Raw genomic sequence first — 25340 nt, forward strand, 5'->3', positions numbered from 1 at the left:
CTCTGATAGAGATCCATAGAGGGCTAGATCCCTAGTAAAGGTTCAAAAATAACATCATATTTATAATCACTGACTTTGAAATAGTCTAAAACGATGCCCCACATGCTTGTGTTTGAAATCTGACACTTTCAACTTTCTGGGATTGTTTTAGAGGGCAATGACTTTGGTAAAGAATAAAATATCAAATGATCAGCAACCTCGAAACAGAAACAAAAAAAATACAATACCCCAAATGCCTATCTTATCAACCCCTGTTTTTCAGAAGTTTTGTGAAAAGGAGTAAATATGACCTCGTTTATCCCGGGGGTTGATTGATGTGGTATGTACAACTTCAAGATCTTCTAAAAATATGGTCTAAAAATGGCTTATACATGAGTGTTTTGGGTCTATAAGGCCAAAAACCGGGAGGAACCCCAAAAAATTAGATTTCTTACATAAGTAGATATCAAGACAAGTTGAATGGTGCAGCACACATAAAGAGTTTTTCTTGTCAGGAGGCAGGAGGTGTCAGACAAAACAAAATGAAGTGATATCAAAGTGTTCAAAATAATTCTTATGAACACAATATGAAGTACACCACCTGCATTTGTAATCTGTCAGAGTCACAGGCTGATTACAGGAATGGGTAATTAGAAATAATTAGTCTGATTATACATACAATATACTAAATTATTTTAGAATGCTGAGACCACAAATATGTGCAAGCACTTCTAAATAAACAGGTTAGAAAGTGAATAGATGGATTGGTGGATGAATCTCTCCATTAAATTATTAATTATATACTGTACTGTACTCTGGCTAGCAATGTCAACAGTTACTACTGAATTTACTCTGACAACTCCAGATGACTGACTGACTAGAAATTTTTCTGGACATAATATTTTTAATATGTTTTATACTGCTGTCTGATGTCAAATTATTCTTAACAGTAACAGGCTTGTCACAGCCAGTTTGCAGCTGAACTCAAAGCCATGAAGTCATGTTAAGCTCAGATATAAATCAGAAAAAAAATGACACAGGCATCAGAGCTGACACAACATTCTTATAGTCCAAGAAACTACCGTTACTCTTCAATTGCAGGAGTTCTGACTAGAACCCTTCTACGCAACAGGTTTCAGTATACACGAAATTAAAAGTCAATATAGCAGTTTAATATCCACATTATAATGACTTAAATATCTACATACTAAATACAGTACATACATGTATTACCTATTTCATAGTTAATGCATATGAATATAATATTCTTTTCTCAGCATGCAGTACTAAAAAATTTGGTAAGGCCAATGAGTAAATGAGCAAAACAACGCATTTATGATGTCCTATTAACTGTTAAACTCCGGGGGCAGGCCAAGCTCCACATCTAACCAGCACACTGATTCGGTGATGGACAACTGGTGGTGGACAACTGGTAAGAACTTTACAAGGGTTGAGAATAAGAAAAGGATTAGGAGATAAAAGCACAATAATGAGGCAAAAAAATAAGATGGGGTCAGACAAAAGGGACAAAACACAGGCAGAAAAATAGAGAGCAATGGGCTAAATTAAAACATGAGAATCAAAGACTACAGAGCAAAGCAAATTGTCCTGACGCTAACGTTACCTTGGAAGCACCTTTCTGCTTTCTCTAACACTAGAAAAATCCAGAAAGAGATGCATAGTTCTTTGATCCAAACAAAGAATGCCTAGATATGTGTACTGCTATCTCAAATTGGGGCGGCACAATGACATCAACAGTCACAATGCTACCTGATTTCATTACCATCAATGGGAATATTTATCATTCACAATATAGCCACCACCATTAGAAACCAACATAGAACACCACAGCAAACAACCATACTGTTGTGATGTAAGATTGTACATATAACTTGATAGATTTTTTGTACGTCTTTATTTGTAATTTAGGCAAAGCAATGAAATTTAGTGTACCACCCCCCCCCTTTTACGACTGAGTCTCTTTGCATTTTATGACAGAGTTGGCAAAGGATGTGTCTTAAACCAGTTTGGCAAGTGTTTCTCTGCTTTAGTCTTTTATTCCCCCCGCAAGGAAGCCAGGATGTTTAACATATGGTTTGGAAGCAGGTGTTAAGATGTACTATTTTCCCCCATTGGTCTGAGGTATGGCTGTTTGGAATTGGCTTGTCTCAGAGGCCTTTAAGTACAATGATGTCCTATTGGCTGTAGGGGTTGGACAGATAACCCATAAATTTGCTTGCTTTATCTCACTCTCTCTCTCTTACTGATATGATGAAGAAGTACATCACACCATGAACTGAAGACAACACAATAAAGAACACAGCTTCAGCCATATTGAACAGGCTTGAGGCCTGTTCTGAAGAAAGCTGAGCACCAATGATGCCTTAACTAGAGACATTTTAAGTAACTACAAGTCTGTGTGCCACCTGAAACTACACATCACCATTTAATCACGTTGTATGGTTGCCAATATTCAAATGTACTTTGTATTTTGTTATTATTTATGAATATTAATGAATGTAAATTTCCCCTTGGGATTAATAAAGTATCTATCTGTCTATTATCAGTAATACATTATTTTATGTGTAACTTAACTCCTGCTTGTCTTTTTACAACATCTAATGGTCTGAGGTTATAGATATAGAAGGGAAGGTGGGGATAAGTGATATACAATAATACCTTATAAACAGTGGTAAGTCTATGAGATTATGCATTCTAAGGCTACATATACAATAGGCGAAAGTAAAGCAATATATATATATATATATATATATATATATATATATATATATATATATATATATATATATATATATATATATTACTCTACCAAGATAAAACACATACCTAATTTCAGAACAACAATAAAAACACTTAAACACATGAACCTCCAGAAACAAGTCAAAACAGTCTAGAAATGAAAGTAAAATGGTCTCACGGTGCCAAAACCCATTTTCATAATGGAGAAATACTGCTATCTTCTGATATGTATCACTGTGCAAGGAAAATGTGCTTTAAGATGTTTTCCTCTGAGATCTGGATTATTAATGTCCTGTTGTTCCTGTCTCTATTAAAACGCCAACCCCTGGGCCGGCACTACGCACTAGCCACTTTGCGGTTCAGCCACTTGCGTATGGGGATGTGGATGTACAATTTAAACAGATTGTTATTTTCATGGGAATTGTTACATATGCATAATAAAACTATTTAATATTACAGAGAGTAATTAACCATATTAAAAAATAGTAAGACATAATAATTTGAAAGTTAATTATGTTTCATGTTGCGTTAGAGTTATTCGTTGCATTATACAATTTAGTTCTGTTTGGATTTGAAATTAACATGCAAATACTTTTTAAACTTACATGTTTACTGTAAAACCAATTTTTTTAAATACATTTTTGTCAATATCACATTGAATTTTGTTTCTGTGTTTGGACTTGCATCGCGACAAGGCAACATACAGTTAGGTCCATAAATATTCGGACAGAGACAACTTTTTTCTAATTTTGGTTCTGTACATTACCACAATGAATTTTAAATGAAACAACTCAGATTCAGTTGAAGTGCAGACTTTCAGCTTTAATTCAGTGGGGTGAACAAAACGATTGCTTAAAAATGTGAGACAACTAAAGCATTTTTTTTAACACAATCCCTTCATCTCAGGGGCTCAAAAGCAATTGGACAATTGACTCAAAGGATATTTCATGGGCAGGTGTGGGCAGGTCCGTCGTTTGTCATTATAAATTAAGCAGATAAAAGGCCTGGAGTTGATTTGAGGTGTGGTGCTTGCATGTGGAAGATTTTGCTGTGAACAGACAACATGCGGTCAAAGGAGCTCTCCATGCAGGTGAAAGAAGCCATCCTTAAGCTGCGAAAACAGAAAAAACCCATCCGAGAAACTGCTACAATATTACAAGTGGCAAAATCTACAGTTTGGTACATCCTGAGAAAGAAAGCAAGCACTAGTGAACTCTGCAACGCATAAAGACCTGGACGTCCACGGAAGACAACAGTGGTGGATGATCGCTGAATCATTTCCATGGTGAAGAGAAACCCCTTCACAACAGCCAACCAAGTGAACAACACTCTCCAGGTGGTAGGCATATCGATATCCAAGTCTACCATAAAGAGAAGACTGCATGAAAGTAAATACAGAGGGTGCACTGCAAGGTGCAAGCCACTCATAAGCCTCAAGAATAGAAAGGCTAGATTGGACTTTGCTAAAGAACATCTAAAAAAAACAGCACAGTTCTGGAAAAACATTCTTTGGACAGATGAAACCAAGATCAACCTCTACCAGAATGATGACAAGAAAAAAGTATGGAGAGGGCGTGGAACAGCTCATTATCCAAAGCATACCACATCATCTGTAAACCACGGTGGAGGCAGTGTGATGGCTTGGGCGTGCATGACTGCCAGTGGCACTGGGACACTAGTGTTTATTGATGATGTGACACAGGACAGAAGCAGCCGAATGAATTCTGAGGTGTTCAGAGACATACTGTCTGCTCATATCCAGCTAAATGCAGTCAAATTGATTGGGCGGTGTTTCATGATACCAATGGACATTGACCCAAAACATACAGCCAAAGCAACCCAGGAGTTTATTAAAGCAAAGAAGTGGAAAATTGTTGAATGACCAAGTCAGTCACCTGATCTTAACCCAACTGAGCATGCATTTCACTTGTTGAAGACTAAACTTCGGACAGAAAGGCCCACAAACAAACAGCAACTGAAAGCCGCTGCAGTAAATGCCTGGCAGAGCATTAAAAAGGAGGAAACTCAGCATCTGGTGATGTCCATGAGTTCAAGACTTTAGGCTGTCATTGCCAGAAAAGGGTTTTCAACCAAGTATTTGAAATGAACATTTTATTTTCAGTTATTTAGTTTGTCCAATTACTTTTGAGCCTTTGAAATAAAGAGATTGTGTTAAAAAATGCTTTAGTTGCCTCACATTTTTATGCAATCTTTTTGTTCAACCCACTGAATTAAAGTTGAAAGTCTGCACTTCAGCTGCATCTGAGTTGTTTCTTTTAAAATTCATTGTGGTAATGTACAGAACCAAAATTAGAAAAGTTGTCTCTGTCCAAATATTTATGAACCTAACTGTATTACTGCCCGTGAGTGAATTTCATTTCTTTCTTTCTAATAAATAAACCGACTTGTTCGAATGTTTGTCTCTGTGATTTGTTAATTGTTTTTGCAAAAACTATTCTAATAGGAAACTGTTAATGTTTTAATACGAACGGCATATAAAGATCTCCTTTGGTGTCTAATACTATCTGTGGAAGATGTACTACATTACCTTTCTTGAATACATCCTTCTTTCAACAGTAATTTGGGCGGTGGAAGACAGGACAGTGTTAACGGTTATAGGTATTCTTCGGGATATTGTAAGTTGATGTTTTCATCTTCCACACGATCACCACTAACTGTTTCAACATAGTCTATTGATACATATTTGCCGTGTAACCGATCAACAATTTTCGCGTTAATCTGTTTGACTTCATTGTTCCTCTGTGCTAGGATTGCCCATGTACTCATTTCTTCTGTTGATAACACTTCGGGATGAAATTCTTCAATAAGAATTGGACATAAGTCTTCTTTTATTAGGAACTTAAAGTGAGGAAAACATAACATTTATAAAAGCTAAGAGAGCAGGAACTGTGTCTGTCAAAAGCATTCACACGAATGAGAGGCGAGAGGGCTGTGTGCATGGTTGAATATGGTTGAGAGGTGACTTGAAAAAATCTCATGGCCAAAGTCTTATCTCGTGGGACTTAAATTTATCGCTTTGAAAAAGTCTCATCTCAGGATTTCCTTTTATAATAGAGAGACTATTTTAGTGAGGCCGCTTAGTGAGCTCTGTTTTTTTTAATAAGAAATGACCATTCACAACAATGCAACACCTTCTTTTTTGTGTTAAAAAGAGGAAGCATTAAGCATGCAGTGCATTCTTCTCTGTTTAGTGACCATTACCAAAGTTTTTTTTCTTTTCCCCCAGTAGGTACCACTGGAAACTGTGCTACAATGTAACTGCACTCTTGGGATGAGGTGCACTGCAGGTGAGGCACACTATTACTGTTACAAAATTCACACACAGTTAGTTATAGGTAAACGTTTCAGTTTTCTTAATCTGTCTCACTCTGCTTATTCGAATGAGTTCTGAGGTGAAAACAGGCAGAGCCAGATAGACCAGGCCACCTTATTCCCAGAAATTTGTTCCAGCTCCTGCTGGGGAGTTCTAATTAATTTCAGTCCAAATGAAGACATATAATCCCTCCAGCATTTCCTTGGTTTTCACCAAGTGGGTTGTGCCTAGTGTAACTTGTGAGGGAGGTGCTCTGAGGGCACCCTACCCACAAAATTTTTGTAGTGCCTCTTAATATGGAGAAGCAGTGGCTCTACTCTGAGGGCTCCAGTGATGCATTGCTTCTCCCCTTATCATGGACAGAGACCCCAGCAACCCTGTACCAGAACCGCATTTCGGCAACTTGTAATTATAATCCTTTTCTCAGTCAGTACCTACTATTTGTAACCATAGCTTAGAATTAAGATGCAGACTTACAGGCAAAACGGAAAGCTTGATCATAGGACTTAGCTACACCTTCACCACCTTGGTGAGAAACCTCTGCTGCAATGATGCCTTGATCACTCTAATGATCACTCTCATAGACAATTAAGACCCTAAGGCACCTGAATTCTCTTCACTTTGAGGAGCTGCTCACCACTCAACTGAAGAGAACAAGTCACTCTTTTCTAAGAGATGACCATGACATCACATTTGAAGGTGCTAATTCACATTTCAGTGCCATCAAGCTTACTGTAGCTGTAAACAGCTGGGCCTAGAGATCACAGTATGATGAGGCTAAGAGTACATCACACACTGTAAACAGCAGAGAGGCAATGCTCAAGTTTCCAAAAAGGATAACCTCCAATCCTTGGCTGTGTCTTGGAAATCAGATGATGAACAAAAAATGCGACATGCTGCGCCCTTGGTGAAGACCAATACTTAAAGTGAGAAAACTCAACACCAAGTATGAAAACAATTGTAACCTTGAAGCACCATACTCTTGTACCACATGCCAAAAGATACAGTACTATAGGAAACATGATCATAATTTTTTTTAAGTCTACAAAGAACAAATAGACATTAGTTTACAATTTTCAACATCTGTAAAACTTTCGTTCAAGTTCAAACACTCCATTAGTATGATTTAAGATCCCCAAAATAATGATCCATTTTTTAAAGCTAGCACAATATTTTTTAAATTCCTTCTGTTCTGTAACACAACTCTAGGGGCATTACACAAGCATTGTGCTTTCTGGACAGTATAAGGCAGCAGATTAAAACACTTCATTTGAAAAGCAATGCATGGTGGTGATGTATTGAAAGGCTCACATATTGATATATTTCAGTCACAGAAGAAGGGAATAAATGCAGTTTCTCAAAGCTCTAAGTTTCCACATAAAACTTATGGTAGCACTATACGAAGTGATACTCTGATCTGTACCAAGTCCACCCTGTCATGCAGTCTGATCTGATGGGTATATTTGTATTGTATGTATTTGTATATATACAGCATATTTGTATATTGTATATAAATATATTTGTATATATATGGTACAGTTTCTGACAAATAATACGGGGAGATAACCTCGGATGTCAGTGCCTGAGACAAAGCCTCTGACGTTGCACCATGATTTGCTTATTTGACAGGGTGAAGATTGGACTATAGTATTACATTGTTAGTTATGAATCGCAGTCTGATTATTTAGGTGGTTACCTAAACACTTGTGGTTGGTCTGCCAGTCTGCAAACATCTGCCACATCCTCATTACTCACCAACTGTCAAACATGGAGGAAACGTGTGATGGCCTGGGGTTCTTTTGCTGGAGGCAGAGTTGGTGACTTGCACAGAGTGACTAGCATTATTAAGAGTTAACACCTAGCCAAAAAAAAGTAGGTAAAAGCATATTTTTTTATTTGGAAATATTGCCAGGGACTACACAGAAATGCCAAAACTATGACCAGCTAAGAATTGGAGACTGCCACAGTATGAATTCTCTCAAGCACGTACACATGCATGGGTGGTTGGACATTATCTGTAGAACTTCAGAAGGGGAAGGCCCAGGAAGCCACTGGCCTCATTTTATGTAGCCCTCAACTTAGGTCTGTATCTTCCTCAAGAATCATATCACCATCATGTGTTTATGGACTGTGTTGTTTCGAGATTAAAAGTGAATGGCTGATTACCCTTTAAGCATTAGAAATAAATGCCTATGAATTCCACCAGATAGTTTTACTGTTATATAGCCAATACAGTTAAAAAGTAAACGCACAAGCACATTCTCAGACCTGCCTCAGTCATGCAAGCCAAAATCTTTCCAGGAGTGGGCGCAACAAAGGAAACACACCGAACATCACTCACACTGGGATCAATTTAGAGTTATTAATTACTCAATCATACAGTTCTTTGGAGAGGTCAGTGGAAAACTGGAGCTCCCTAAGGAAAAGGAAAAGTTCATACCATTCTGTGGGGTATACCCAAAGAGGAAAGTTGAGTAAGCAAAACGAATTAGACATTTTTGGTGTCAGTATAACATTATGAGGAAAAAATACAACTAGCAATCAGTGGATAAAGAGAACACTGATTAAAATCAACCAAACAACACAGTGACAATTCCAGCAGTTAATTGCTCTTTCTCCACTTTTCTTCCACATGTCATGTACATGTTAGCCTAAATGGTATCTCAAAATTGTCTTGTTGTATGTGAATGTGCCCAGTGATAGGACTGATTCTTTCTTTGCTGCCAGAATGGACTCCAGCTTTCCATGACACTGTACTAGAAAAACATGGTTCGGAAAATAAAAAAAATAATTAAAAAATCAGTGGATATGTTTTTCACTGTGGGCATCACCTCAGGGTGATTTAGACGTATAGTACATTCACATTCAAAAGGTCAAAATATAACTTTTTTATATCCTGTGCATTCTGTATAAATAAATATTTAAAATCTTGTACAGTATAGCAATGGTGGTATATCTCCATGTATTCATGTGAATATACCACACTAGACATGACATTGTCAAATTTCTGTTGTTTCTGGAACCATAAAGTTGTCTTTCCAGAATGGCTGTTCACCTTCAATCAAACAGGTTTAAAATTAGGCTTAAGTCATAAAGCAAGGACCCTCTCTTTGTCATTGATGAAAATACAAAATCCTCAAGTTTTTTTTTTCATAGGGAAAAAAATCTGTCATCATTTTAAACTCCTATAGTTAGCAGTTTTTTAACCCATTGATAAAGTATATAAAATAATGTGATTTTATTAATAAAGTGCATGATTTGTGATATTAGAAGTTAAGTTCACAGATACTTAGTTAAATATGAACAGCAGTCCTGGAATCACAATATTGATGCGGTTCCAAAAACAAATGAAACCAAATGTTATCAAATCTATCATACAGTGATGCACCGTAGTGTACAGCAGTAGGTGATTAGCAAAATTTTGTATAAGATTCTGAATGAAATCAAAGAAGAGGCAAGACAGTTACCAAGTCCTCCAGCTTCTCCATGGAGTCAGAGTACTGGCGGTTTCCAAAATAGCAACATAGACAACAGTGGTGGACAAATGCACAGCAAAACAATAGAGTCACCTGTAATACAGTAGAAAGAGAAAGTTAATTAACAAACATTAAATAATATGGCCATTTGCCAGTTATTCTTTAAATTTAGTGATAAAAGCCATAGACATGAAAGCAAGACAGAAGGTAAAAGAACATGTCTACTACACTGATTTCTGTTTCCTTAGCATGAAGTATATTCACAAGTACTTCATCCACAGCAAGGGTATACAATGCTCCCATCAATATTTATTTTCACTTAATGTACAGCATTGCTATTTTTTTTACATTTTGTGGCAGCCCCACACAACCTGGAACAATGCCCAAGAAGTAACTATAATAAAATAATAATAAACAAAACAAGTACCTTTATTAATAAGATTACCTAAGTGAAGGATACATGGTCTACATGGGCAGGGGTGCCCAATGCGTTGATCGCAATGGACTGGTAGATCGCAAAGGTAGTGCAGGTAGATTGCGTTGCTTTCAAAAAAAATGTTTTTAAACGTTAGTCTATTATATATCCTTCCTATGGCAGTTGCCACTTGATTGACATACAGGGCAGCCAGTCTGAGATCTCTTTTCTTCTAACACACTGGTCATCCCGCACGCATGATCAAACGCACAAGCTACTGCAAAACTCCGTATGTGATCTAGTTAGCCTTCCAATTTATATCGACTAAAGAAGGGTTAAAAAAAAAAATGTTTGGGGAGGGTATGGGCTGAATGTGGAATTGGAAGATTTTTTTTCTCACGATGTCACAATCAAAGTGTGTTTGTCTGATCTGTCAATCTATCATTGCTAGGAAAATGTGGAAAGGCACTTTCGAACTGTTCATAAAAACTACGAAACTGACTTCCTTCCAAAAAGCGATCTGAGAAAGAGAAAGGGAACTAAAATCGCAGTTAATCAGACAGCCATCATTTTTCACTCGGCTGAGTTCTAAAGCTCCTTGACTGCATTATTCGGCTCTACTTATTTTTGCGAGTCAGCCTTTTCCCACATGTCAATTATTAAATCCAAATACTGTAGTGACCATAAATGTATTGAATTGTTATTGTGCTATAAAGGTTATTCAGTTATGCAAGGTACAACAACATACATTTTATGTATAAAGTATACTCAGTATATATATATATATATATATATATATATATAGGGCTTGTGCCTCCTCCAGACCGCAAGGGGGTGTCCGTCCTGGTTATGTTGGGGGCCTCAGGTAAAGGGCTTGGAAGCCCAGCCCTGTAGGGACCCGTGGCCACTGCCAGGCGGCGCCCCGGTGCCTGAATATCCCTGGAGCCCAGCACTTCCACTACACCAGGAAGTGCTGGGGGGAAGACGACAGGGGACACCCGGACGGCTTCCGGGTGCGCAGCCGGCACTTCCGCCACACTGGGGCGTGTCTGTGGAGGAGTGCCGGGAAGCAGCTGGAGCCCATCCTGGGTTCCTATTTAAGGGGCCGCCTCCCTCCAGTCATTGGTGGATGTCGGGTGGAAGTGGACAGAGCTGGAGAGAGGACTGGAGGCGGCCAGGAAGGCACAGGAACCGTGAGGCCTGGACTTTGGGGAATCGGTGCAAGAGGCACTGGGGTTTGTGGTGCACGTGAACTGTTGTAAATAGTGTGTAAATAGTGTGTAAATAAACGGTGTGTGGTGGAGCCAACGATGTCCATCTGTCTGTGTCTGGGTTCAAGTCCACAATATATATATATATATATATATATATATACACACTCACCTAAAGGATTATTAGGAACACCATACTAATACGGTGTTTGACCCCCTTTCGCCTTCAGAACTGCCTTAATTCTACGTGGCATTGATTCAACAAGGTGCTGAAAACATTCTTTACAAATGTTGGCCCATATTGATAGGATAGCATCTTGCAGTTGATGGAGATTTGTGGGATGCACATCCAGGGCATGAAGCTCCGGTTCCACCACATCCCAAAGATGCTCTATTGGGTTGAGATCTGGTGACTGTGGGGCCATTTTAGTACAGTGAACTCATTGTCATGTTCAAGAAACCAATTTGAAATGATTCGAGCTTTGTGACATGGTGCATTATCCTGCTGGAAGTAGCCATCAGAGGATGGGTACATGGTGGTCATGAAGGGATGGACATGGTCAGAAACAATGCTCAGGTAGCCCGTGGCATTTAAATGATGCCCAATTGGCACTAAGGGGCCTAAAGTGTGCCAAGAAAACATCCCTCACACCATTACACCACCACCACCACCAGCCTGCACAGTGGTAACAAGGCATGATGGATCCATGTTCTCATTCTGTTTACGCCAAATTCTGACTCTACCATTTGAATGTCTCAACAGAAATCGAGACTCATCAGACCAGGCGACATTTTTTCAGTCTTCAACTGTCCAATTTTGGTGAGCTCGTGCAAATTGTAGCCTCTTTTTCCTATTTGTAGTGGAGATGAGTGGTACTCGGTGGGGTCTTCTGCTGTTGTAGCCCATCCGCCTCAAGGTTGTGTGTGTTGTGGCATCACAAATGCTTTGCTGCATACCTCGGTTGTAACGAGTGGTTATTTCAGTCAAAGTTGCTCTTCTATCAGCTTGAATCAGTCGGCCCATTCTCCTCTGACCTCTAGCATCAATAAGGCATTTTCACCCACAGGACTGCCGCATACTGGATGTTTTTCCCTTTTCACACCATTCTTTGTAAACCCTAGAAATGGTTCTGCGTGAAAATCCCAGTAACTGAGCAGATTGTGAAATACTCAGACCGGCCCGTCTGGCACCAACAACCATGCCACGCTCAAAATTGCTTAAATCACCTTTCTTTCCCATTCTGACATTCAGTTTGGAGTTCAGGAGATTGTCTTGACCAGGACCACACCCTTAAATGCATTGAAGCAACTGCCATGTGATTGGTTGATTAGATAATTGCATTAATGAGAAACTGAACAGGTGTTCCTAATAATCCTTTAGGTGAGTGTATATATATATACAGTAATCCCTCGCTATATCGCGCTTTGACTTTCGCGGTTTTACTCTATCGCGGATTTTAAATGTAAGCACATCTAAACATATATCACAGATTTTTCACTGGTTCGCCGCTTTCTGCGGACAATGGGTCTTTTAATTTAGGTTACATGCTTCCTCAGTTTGATTGCCCAGTTGATTTCATACAAGGGACGCTATTGGCGGATGGCTTAGAAGCTACCCAATCAGAGCATGTATTGCATATCAACTAAAACTCCTCAGTGCTATAAGATATGCTTCCCGCGCTGTGCTTGTTTGCTTCTCTCTATCTTTCTCACTCTCTCTGCCTGACGGAGGGGGTGTGAGAAGAGGTGCTGTTTGCACAGAGGACACGGACGCTCCTCTACAAAATGCCGCTTTATTGCGGTGCTTCTGTATACTTAAAAGCATGTATTGATTTTTTGATTGTTTGCTTTTCTTTGCGAGCGCTCTCTCTGACATTCTCTGCTCCTGACGCGCTCCTTTATGACGGCGCTCCTTTAAAGATAAGATATATTTGCTTTCTTTTAATTGTGAGAAAGAACTGTCATCTCTGTCTTGTAATGGAGCACAGTTTAAACGTTTGATTAAAGGGTGTTATTTCATGTCTAGAGGGCTCTAATAATGTTAACAGTGTGGGAGAGTTTATAAGGGCTTAAAATATATAAAAATAAATACACAAACATATGGTTTCTACTTCGCGGATTTTCACCTATCGCGGGGTCTGGAACGAAACCCCCGCGATCGAGGAGGGATTACTGTATATATATATGTAGCATTTTTAATGTAGGTAGATCATTTCGACCTGGTCATTTTAGAAGTAGCTTGCAAGCCAAAAAAGTGTGGGCACCAACTAACTGGCCATTGTAACGTCATCCCAGAGACTTTTCTGGCTTAACACTGGACTTCTGAGGTCAAGGACAGATCTGCTTTTGCCTCAGGATCACCAGAAGCTGTTGCAGGGAGTTGTAGCCTGGTATCTCTTCCACCACTGAGACTTTAGTTGCTTAAGAAGCTGGATATCTATAATAGCTTCCTAACTGCCTACTCTGTCCAACATGTTTTCTGTTGATATTACATGCCATAGAGTGACCATATTTTTAACTGTTAATGTTATCAGACCTTCAACCAACACCTAATAATAGATGAGAAAACCCCAAACTACAAAATGTGGAAAAGTAAAAATTGCATAGCATCATTTTCTCAAACTCATTAAATAAAAATTTGGGCTGCAGAGGCCATAGCCTATCCTGACTGCATTGAACACAACATGTGAACCATAACTAAGCTCAGTAACTGCTCACATTGTCTTCAACCAGTCTAACTACAATTCAAAATTTCTTGCAGTCACCGATCAACCTCTAATATCACTGTGGAAGAATACCGGCCAGTTCTTCCTTATAGTGAATTTCAGATTGTTGTGTGTTGAAGACAATCTGATCATTTCATGCTCTGCAGCATTATCTCAGTAACATATAGGTTTGGACATTGACTAGGACATTCCAAAATTCTTAATTACTTTTAATTATTGTAATGTAGAATTCCATGTGTGCTGCAAACTTGTCTTCCTGCATGACTTTTGGGAACTTCAGTTTCAGCTCACTGATGGACATTTGACTTTTCTTTATTGTACAGCAAAATCCAGGCTTCCTTCAATAATAATGTGTTGCTTAGCTAATGATGCAGTATAGCCTTCTCAAATCATGATACCACCACCATGTCTACGGCAGTTTGCAATGTTAGGATTACTCAAACTAATGAGACACGTGTGGACCAAAAGTTTAATTTTCACTTTGTAATTACTTTAAATATTATTTCAGATCTCTTGCTGATCATTCAGCCAAATTTTATCCAAGTTGAGATGCACATTCATGCTCTTAATAATGAGTAGTATTTTCCATCTTGTTCAGCTGGCCTGGATCCATTGTCTTTAACACAGTGGATTTGTGAACACTGACTTTAGCTGAGGACAGAAAGATTCCCAGATAATGTTTTATGGTTTCATGTGATATCACTTTAAATTTTATACTTAGCTGTTGGAGAGGTTTTGGAAGGATGGCCAAGGTGACATTGACCGTGCTTCAATGGCGCCTGGAGTCTTTAGATTGGCTTTTTAACATTTATTTTTTTTTAGACTTATGTGTATGAAAAGCTTGTTTTTGGATGGTGTTCTGTAATATATTTTGGTTTTAGAATAATGGGCCTCTGGAACATGTGTCCAGAAAACTTCAATCTGATTGCAGGGTCACTTTTAAAGTAGGGGGAGCAATTACTAATCAAGTAAAATGCAGGCAGATTCATGTAGACTTGATTCACTTTATGAAAGATATTTATGCAGGGACAAAGATTTTCAAGACCACAAATCCAATCCTATGGCCAGTGCAGCATTGATGAACAAAAGCCCACACTTGGCATCCATTCAAAGTTTGTGTACAAAACTGTTGTGAATCACCCATATTTGGCATCCACATACACATAGTTGGGGCAAATCTGGAGGAAAAAACTGTAAAAAAATCCACCAATCCAATATGTAAAAAGACACACCTAAGAAAAGTCTGTTTAAAACATATTTATTCTCTCAGACATGTAAGTACTTGCAGTAAGTAAACAAAAATTGAAAATGTTTCATAATAAAACAACATTTTTCATGTAAATGTTGTGTGAATGAAGAGTAAAAATCTGTTCAATGCATTAAAAATGAAGTATAGATTTAGGCAATTTGGAACAGTTGAAATATTAAGTAGTTTTTTAAAACTTTCAAAAAGTTTAAATAATATATCACATTGAACTGTAGTAAGAGGTTAAATGTTCAATAAAATATGTATGCTGTTTGTTATCTGATTATTTGGATTAGATTTGATCCATTTCTATGGTGAACACTATCCATACAAACCCAATATGAACAACATTATAAAGTACTATGGTGTATTGCTAGGGTGACACAGTGCCTTCATAGATCGTGGGATGTGGGTTTGTGCTCTGGCTGGGCCACTGCCTGGAGCTTACATGTTCTCCATGTGTTCACGTCTTTTGTTTTTTTTTTTTCATGTTTCAAAATGTGCTTCTTAGGTTGATTACTGACTTAAACAATAAAGGTTCATACTCTCAGAATAGAGGTGAGAAAGCCTAATTATTAACGAGATGGACCTCGGATAAGTCATTCATTATTCTGTTTAAATGAACCTGCTTCATCTAGATTTAGCATCACAGCGGTGCAAAATCTATCCAAAACAACATCTTGTCCAAGAACAAAGACAGAGAGAAGGGTTCAGGCCCAGTGCAGGGCACTCTCAAGTTCACACTCATTCTTATGGCGCCACTTTTGAGTGGCCATTTACAAGTAACTTAACTTTGTTTATAAACAATCAGAGCAAACCCATGTGAATAACATGGGGGGGAAGAGAGAGAATGGCAGTAAAAAAGAAAATATTGGTGTATGCACTGCGACCAGACAGACAGCACTCTTCACTAGATTGTCATGCCATGACTAGGTTAGCAAATCACTGGCATTTTGCCAAAGATTTTTGTTTCACTTTGAAACTTGTATGTAGAATGTGACAATTATCAGTCTATCATTGTTTTTGTGGCAACGTGATATTTCACTGTTGAAAAGCATAAGTAATAGGATCTGAGAGTACACAGGCAAAGTAAATTAAATAAAAAACAAGAAGTAATACCAGAAAGGCAGAATGTACATACAGTACAACAAACACTTATTGAAAGCAGACATCCTTTGGATTAAGGAAATACCAAAGGATTTCACTATAATATATAGTGCACCACATTCACTAACCACATGAGTCACATTAGTATTAATCATAGAGCAAAAGAACTCTACAAGGCTCTAGTCCAATTAGCTTTAATACAAATTAGCCAAGGTGCTGAGATAAAAGTCTCTTAAGCTCTCACTTTTAATCCAGTGGATTGTGATGCTTGCACTGAAATAAAAGCAATACTCACTTTTTTCATGATGCTCACAGGTGCTGCTGGCTGGTCTGGCAGCTTTTTTGGAATCTCCTGCTCTACATATTGTTGTGCTAGGGAAGGATATGAAGTCACTACAGTCACTGGTGCGTCTGTAATACGGGAAACCCCCACTTCAAAGTGCGTTTGAAAATTGAAAGTAAGATAGTCGCTTATAAATATGCTCTGTGTGGCATTAACGCACAAGAAACAATTGGCTCGTTTACTTGTTCCTGAAGAAACAGACTGCTCTCAGTGTACATATTTGCCATCATTGTGGAAAAAAACCTAGTGCCTGGGAAATTTCCCAGGATTTCCAAGCCCTTTTTATTTCAGTCATAAGAGATTATTTTAACTCTTGGTATTAATAATTTGTTAACATCTGCTTTTTTTAATCCTGAGCAGTAGACAGGAGTTTGAATTCCTTGTTATACAGCATCCTGCTGAGGAGCACTATAACTCTGATGGCAGTTGTCACGAGTGCGAATAATAAATCATGTGGTCTCTTAATGTGTTAATGTGTTGTAGTACTATATTCATTCAAAAAACATCACTCACACACCTTAGCACTTCTCATATTTCATAATGGTTATTTTCAGGTATGTGAGTGTTCTTTGTGTTCTCCATGCCAAGATGCAGTATCTACTAATAATCACTGATAAGATCTGAATTTTTGTTGTGAATGTCACAGAATTCTGAAAAGCCTCTGCATTTTGAATACACTGCTGAGTGAAAAGTTTTCTAGGTGAGACAAGTAAATACTCTTGATGTGAATCTCTGGCTTATGAATAATTATGTTGGCCAGAGTTTTTATTTCCACTCTTTAACTTGAAGATTGTGTTTTGTAAAAATGACACTAGTCGTGTATGTATGTTTACACTACAAAGCAGTAACCAAAATGCCTTGATCTTACTGATATTTAAAGCTACCTGTATCTGATTGCTGCATGCAACAAGGCAGTGCTTTGAAATGTCTGGAAGTTGCAATCTGATGAAGCTAATTAACTATATAATCAGGGAAACACATGAAAAAAAGATAATTTCAGCATAAATAATATCATCAAAAGATTCCAAGAATCACAAAAATCTCTGTGTGCAAGGGACAAGGACAAAATCAGCACTGGATGCCCAGACCCTCAGGCGGAACTACATTAAAAACAGGTATGATTCTGTCATGGAAATAATTGCATTGGCTCAGAAACACTTCCAGAAATCATTGTATGTGAACACAGTCCGCCATGCTATCCACAAATGCAGGTTAAAGCTTTATCATGCAAAGAAGAAGCCATATGTGAACATGATCCAAAAACGTGGCCATCTTCTCTGGGTCAAAGCTCATTAAAAATGGTCTGAGGCAAAGTGGAAAACTGTTCTGTGGTCAGACAAATCAAAATTTGAAATTCTTTGGCTTGTTATCAGTGCTCCGTTCAAAAGCCTCTGATGATATGGGGGTGCATTAGTGCCTATGGAATTGGAAGCTTGCACATCTGAAAAAAGGCAGCATAAAAGCTGAAAAGTATATACTGGTTTTAGAGCAATATATACCCCCAGCCAGACAACATTTTCTCAGAGAATGCCTTGCATATTTTAGCAAGACAATCATAAACCACATACTGCATCTATTAAAACAGCATGGCTTCATAGTAGAAGGTAGAAGAGTCCCAGTGCTGAACTGGCCTGCCTGTAGTCCAGACCTTTCACCAGTTGAAAACATTTGACAAATCATGAAATGAAACACACGACAAAGAAGACCCTTTGATAAAATCCTCTATCAGACAAGAATTTGACAACATTCCTCATCGAAAATTCCAGCAACTGGTCTCCTTGGTTCCCAGACATTTATGACCTATTGTTAAAAGAAGAAGGGATGCTACACAGTGGTAAACATGGCCCTGTCCCAAATTTTTTCAGACATGTTGCTACAATCAAATTTAAAATGATCTTATTCTTTTTTTAAAATGGTAGATTTTCTCAGTTTAAACATTTGATATGTTTTCTATATTCTGTTGTGAATAAAATATGGATTTATGAGATTTGCAAATCATTGCATTCTGGTTTTATTTACATTTTACACAGCGTCACACATTTTTGGAATTTGGGGCTATATTATTCAGATTATTTCAGATCAGATATATTAAAAAACAAACAAAATAAAAAACTTTCTGAATTCTGTCAGTAAAATATTGAACATTACACATTTACAAACTTCACAGATGCCATGGAAAAATGTAGAATGTTAATTTTACAGCTGCTATATGTAATGGTTTTCTGGACTCAGGGTTAACACAATTTAAATGATTATGATTATTAATAAACAGCAATTTTTTATTTTAAAGATCATAGATCATAGTGAGATAACCCAGCCACTGGGGATGCACAAACCAGTGTGTTTCTTCATGCCTTTCCCAAGACCAGAAAAATGGGAAGGATTACATGAGGAAGGGCATTCCGGCGTAAAATTTTGCCAGATCAATATATGGACAACACCACAGATTTCCCTACCAGACTGGTAGAGGCCTGGGTTAACAACCAGTACTGTTAGCTAACAGGGTGCTGGCAGAAATAGGGCTACTGTTCACCGAAAAAGGAGAAGAAAGAGGGGAGGATCTGTCCAGAGGCAGGAAGACAGGAGGAAGGTAAAGAGAGTGGAACTGACAGTAGGAACTTTGAATGTTGGCAGTATGACTGGTAAGGGGAGGGACAGCTGATGTAATCGAGAGAAGGAAGGCTGTTATATTTTGCGTCCAAGAGACTAAATGGAAAGGGAGTAAGGCCAGGTGGATCAGAGGTGGATTCAAATTGTTCTATTATCATGTGCATTGGAGGAGAAATTGATTAGGGGTTATTCTGAAGGAACAGTATGTCAAGAGTGTTTTGGAGGTAAAAAGAGTGTCAGACCTAGTTATGATTATTAAGCCAGAAATTGAAGGTGTGGTGATGAATGTTGTTAGTGCATATGCCCTGCAAGTTAGGTGTGCGATGGATGAGAAAGAAGATTTCTGGTGTGAGGTGAATGAAGTGATGGACAGTGTACCCAAGGAACACAGAGTGGTGATTGGAGCGGATTTCAATGGACATATTGGTGAAGGGAACAGAGGGGGTGCGGAGGTGATCGATAGGTATGGTGTCAAGGACAGGAATGAAGAAGGTCAGATGATAGTGGATTTTGCACATAGGTAGATTATATCCTATGCAGGAGGGTCAAACTGAAGGAGATTGAAGACTGCAAAGTGGTGGCGGGGAAAAGTGTAGCACAGGATGGTGGTCTGTAGGATGACTTTGGAGATCAAGAAGAGGAGGAGAGTGAGGACAGAGCCATGGATCAAATGGTGGAAGTTGAAAAAGGAAGACTGCAAGGTTGAGTTCAGGGAGGAGGTAAGACAGGCACTGGATGGCAGTGAACAGTTGCCAGATAGCTGGGCAACTACAGCAGAAGTTGTAAGGGTGAGAGCAAGAAGGGTGCTTGGCGTGATATCTGGACAGGAGAGTATACAGAGGAAGAGGTTGGCGAAGAAGAAGTAGGATAGTCAGAGAGATACAGAAAGTAGACAAGAGTACAAGGAGATAGAGAGAGGTGGCCAAGGCTAAAGAAAAGGTGTATGATGAGTTGTATGAGAAGCTGGGCACTAAGGAGGGAGAAAAGGACCTGTACCGACTGGCTAGACAGACAGACTTAGCTGAAAAAGATTTGCAGCAGATTAGGGTGATAAAGGATAAAGATGGAAACGTACTCACAAGTGAGTAGAGTGTGCTGAGCAGATGGAAAAAGTACATTGAGAGGTTGATGAATTAAAAGAATGAGAGAGAGAGAAGGTTGGTTGATGTGGCAATAGTGAATTAGGGAGTGCAATGGATTAGCAAGGAGGAAGTAAGGACAGCTATGAAGAGGTTTGACGATGTGGGTTCGGTTCCTCGCTCCCATCGCTGTTCAGGAGCCCTTCAACCCAACACCGTCGGTAATGTCACCGATGAGCTAGACAGTGGAGGCAATAACAATCGAGCTGGGATGGTTCAAAAAGTGAAGAAGTGCTTTTATTTAAAACAGTCAACAAATCAAAAACAAAGTGTTCAATTAAATAGTGCACTGTTTTCAAAAAGAGTCATTAAATAAATAATCCATTAAAAGAAAAACGTGGAGTTTAAAAACAATAAATAGAACAATCCTTTTAAAACAAGGTTAAAATGTTCCTTAGGAAGCAGACTTTAAAACCAACAACAAGCCCGGTGTCTTCCTTTAACTGGTGACTCCCCTGCTTCTCCCTGTCCAGGCTTCGCATCAGGGGAACCACTCTACCTGCAGCTGACCTTCTTTCCACAACTGATCTGGAGGCGTCCCGATCCCTGGCTTCGGTTCCGCTCCCTCCAGACCGCGACTTGGGAATTCCTCTCACGGCCAAGGCTTTCACGTGGAGGACACCACATCCCAAATCCCACTGCCATCCGCGCCCCCATGCGGAGCCACCCGTTTCCCAGTCACTCCCGTACTTCCAACAACAAATTCTACGAGAGCAAAAACAACTACTACGCCCTGGGTGTCGGCCTAACACCTAGGCTGTCTGCTCAGCTGCCTACGAACGCTCGCTCGCTTCCTACCACACCGACTTGCTCTCTTGCTTCCTGTAACCTCCGTCTCCTTCTCTTTTCGTTTTTCTGATTTTTTTCTGTCCAACTGACTCACGCTTCTTTTATATTAAAAAGGGGCCATAGCAGCTCCAGCACATTAGCCACAGGAACAATCACGGATGTGGGCAGTCCCTCACCTGTGCACTAGGTGAGAAATGCCCACACCGCAGATCGCCCCGTGGCTTGCTATGACCACTACGCCCCCTCACCAAGCCACCGCAAGTGCGGTGATTATTTATTTAAAACTGAAACAGCCTTTGCTGGAAGAGCTGTGGACCCATAACACCACAAGAGGATGAAGAATGGAAAGGCCGTTGGTCCAGATGACATACCTGTGGAACCATGGATGTGTTTAGGAGAAATGGCAGTGGAGTTTTTAACCAGATTGTTTAATGGAATCTTGGAAAGTGAAAGGATGCCTGAGGAGTGGAGAAGAAGTGTACTGGCACCAATGTTTAAGAATAAGGGGGATGTGCAGAGCTGTAGTAACTACAGGGGGATAAAATTGATGAGCCACAGCATGAAGTTATGGGAAAGAGTAGTGGAGGCTATATTAAGAAGTGAGGTGATGATTAGTGAGCAGCAGTATGGTTTTATGCCAAGGAAGAGCACCACAGATGCAATGTTTGCTCTGAGTATGTTGATGGAGAAGTATGGAGAAGGCCAGAAGGAGTTGCATTGTGTCTATGTGGACCTGGAGAAAGCATATTATAGGGTGACTTGAGAGGAGTTGTGGTATTGTATGAGGAAGCTAGGAGTGGCAGAGAAGCATGTTAAGAGTTGTACAGGATATGTACGAGGGAAGTGTGGTGAGATCTGCAGTAGGGGTGATGGATGCATTTAATATAGAGGTGGGATTACATCAGGGATTGGCTTTGGTCCCTTTCTTATTTGCAATGGTGATGGACAGGTTGACAGACAAGATTAGACAGGAGTCCCCATTGACTATGATGTTTGCCGATGACATTGTGATCTGTAGCAATAGTAGGGAGTAGGTTGAGGAGAACCTGGAGAGCTGGAGATATGCTCTAGAGAGGGGAGGAATGAAGGTCAGTAGGAACAAGACAGAATACATGTGTGTAAATGAGAGGCAGGTCACTGGAATGGTGAGGATGCTGTTTCCTTAGGAGGCATTAGCTCTCCGGAAATGTGTTCTTTTGAAATTGCGGCATGTTAAGTAACCAAAAAATACAGAAATATGACAGAAAAGGCGATATCCCTCCCATAGTGATTACGGCGCTACAAAACACATGAGAGAAAAATATATACTTTAGTTTACTTTACTGACGGTTTAACACGGTTACAGACGGGGAGCTTATGACAGACTTTATCAAGGTGGGAGTCTTGATCTACGCAGTCTGCCATCTTTCGTCACCACGCTGAGAGTATTTTCCGGACGGATGACACAATCTTCCGCCCGACAGCTTCAAAGGGTTTGACTGCTTGTCCATGTATTTATACTGTCTTCTCCACGTGCAGGGCCCTCTCTGGTTTCCAAACAAGGACAGGAAAGGACTGAACTCCACCTCCAAAAAATACAGGAATGGCACAATGCCTACATGCAGTTCTCATTCTCCCAACAAGGAAAGATTTTGTGCTGACAGAGGACAGAAGTATACTATTCTGTCTTTAGGCTGACTATACAATCCTCCAGTTGTCTTTGGCTATCTAGTCTATGCTTGGCTAGCAATTCTAAATGCTGAGCCCCTGTGTGCCAAACTTAGTATGCACATGTGAATGGATCCTTTAACAGTCTTTTCCAGAGACAGTGACATTAACCTTAAATATTAAAGCAAAATGTATTATAACAAATGCAAGGAGTAGAGTTGGTGAAGATGGATGAGTTTAAATACCTGGGATCAATAGTACAGAGTAATGGAGATTGTGGAACAGAGGTGAAAAAGAGAGTGCTGGCAGGGTGGAATGGGTGGAGAAGAGTGTCAGGAGTAATTTGTGACAGACGGGTATCAGCAAGAGTGAAAGGGAAGGTCTACAGAACGGTAGTGAGACCAGCTATGTTATATGGGTTGGAGATGGTGGTACTGACCAGAAAGCAGGAGACAGAGCTGGAGGTAGCAGAGTTAAAGATGCTAAGATTTGCATTTGCAGTGACGAGGATGTACAGGATTAGAAATGAGTACATTAGAGGGTCAGCTCAGGTTCAATGGGTTGAAAACAAAGTAACAGAGCCAAGATTGCGTTGGTTTGGACATGAGCAGAGAAGACATGCTGAGTATATTGGGAAAAGGATGCTAAAGATAGAGCTGCCAGGCAAGAGGAAAAGAGGAAGGCCTAAAAAAAGGTTTATGGATGTGGTGAGAGAGGACATGAAGGTGATGGGTGTAACAGAACAAGATGCAGAGGAGAGGAAGATATGGAAAAAGATGATCCACTGTTGCAACCCCTAACAGGAGCAGCTGAAAGAAAAAGGTCATGAAGTCATTATTGCTACATGTACAGAGAATAGTGAAATTCTTACTTCTATGTGTTAAGAAACACAATAACCTAATTTTATTAACAAAATTATTTATATTGTAGCTATAACTACCAACCTGATAAATAATGTTTATAAAGTGACAGAAATTTACATTCAGAGACTCTAATTAATTGAAATATGTTTTACTTTTAGACAAATGCTACTTTATCTACACCTGTGCATGAGCTTTCCACACAAATATTAATAAATATCCTTATCTTTTTTATAATTCTGGCCATAAGGAAAATTCAAAACATTAGTAACACAAGGAATTCCTCAGAAGACCAGTGAAATTTAAATAAAATATGAAGTACAAGAAGTAAAACTGATCCACCTATAAATTTCAATGTGTTTTACACTTTCATATATATTGACTTGTGTTTTCACTTTAATAAATGGGTAAACAGAAGTGAATAAACAGTGATATACAGTATATATTTTAGTTGAAAAAAAAACCAGAAAGTTTACAAGTGTCTTACTTAAAAATACACACACTTACTTAGAAATAACTTTTTGAGAAATTGCCACAATTTTGATTATTAAACCCCTCTCCTGTGTCATTGTCTATTTACATGCCAGTCAGGAATCAATAACACTAGCCATCCATGACTGAGTGAAATGGTACTTAGATTTTCAGAACACAGAGACATTGGACAACACAACACAGATCTCACACAAAGGTGTCAGCAATTTAGAAAAATGTATGTAGTCGTGAAAACATGCTTTATCTTTATTGCACCTTTGTTTCTTACAATGATGCTAAAATATAAGGCACTGGCATGGAACTTTTCTTTCTCTTTAAATATAGTTCTTTTTGCTTCATGGCGTAATGCACTGGAGCAAAGGTTTAACACCATGAGTTATTTCAATACAAATAGATCCTGATAAAAGCAACTAGTAAGTCCAAGATCCTTACATGATTATCTCAGAACCTCAACAAAATTTACTGCTAGGGTCAGGATGCTGGAATAATTTTCTCAGATTTAGTTACTGTGACAGATGTCTTTGTTCTTGCTTGTCCCAGAATAATTTATATAAAGGTAAGATTATTTACTTTCAATGGGATTGGGGCTGAGTGTTAATTTGATTTGATTTGATATAATGTAAAGCAGATGCAGTTTTTCACTTTGAAAACTGTGATGGAAAAGGTTTTACAGGCAGATACTGGTTGTAAAATTTCGGGCACTGATGGCTACACATATCCAAAACATCACTGACTGTCAGACTTTGTAGCTGTGGCCAGTAGTAATATGTAATAGAATTGTTATACAATGCATTCATTTTTAGGTGTTTGAAATTGCTAGCTTTCTCTTTTGAAAAGGGGGAAGTCATGCCTACTTAAGTCATATTCAAATCTTTTGTAAAACAGTAAGCAGAGGAGCAAAACAACATGTAAGAAGTTTGTGATCGAAAACCAAGGCAAAGTTCCAAGGTAAGATTCCCACCTTTCTCAATGTTTTTGCAAAATTGTTTTCATATCGGGACAAATAATTGTTGAAAGCTGGAAAACTATTAATGAGTCATAAATCTCTTATCATGTACAGCAGGGATCGGCAACATATTGGCACGTGTGCCAAGTGTGGCACATGGAACGATTTTCAATGGCACTCTGTTTGGAAATATTGTAAAAAATGATATATTAATTACAGCGCATACTTTCACGCTGTCACCTACGTTTTGTACATGCAAT

The 25340-nt window shown here is 39.0% G+C and overlaps 1 protein-coding gene across 4 annotated transcripts in view; it reads right to left on the reverse strand.

Moving 5' to 3' along the window:
• Positions 1 to 25340, reverse strand: part of LOC120541882 — a 147589-nt gene that overhangs the window by 19458 nt on the left and 102791 nt on the right. For 3 of the 4 annotated variants that reach the window (XM_039773828.1, XM_039773827.1, XM_039773829.1), the window contains exon 3: positions 9541 to 9642. In XM_039773828.1, the coding sequence (XP_039629762.1) occupies positions 9541 to 9642 (102 nt within the window). Of the gene's footprint in view, positions 1 to 9540; positions 9643 to 16549; positions 16627 to 25340 lie in introns of all 4 variants that reach the window. The other variant, XM_039773830.1, reaches the window with a different exon arrangement.

This window comes from Polypterus senegalus, chromosome 13 (genome assembly GCF_016835505.1).
Source record: "Polypterus senegalus isolate Bchr_013 chromosome 13, ASM1683550v1, whole genome shotgun sequence".
Classification (NCBI taxonomy): Eukaryota; Metazoa; Chordata; class Cladistia; order Polypteriformes; family Polypteridae; genus Polypterus; species Polypterus senegalus.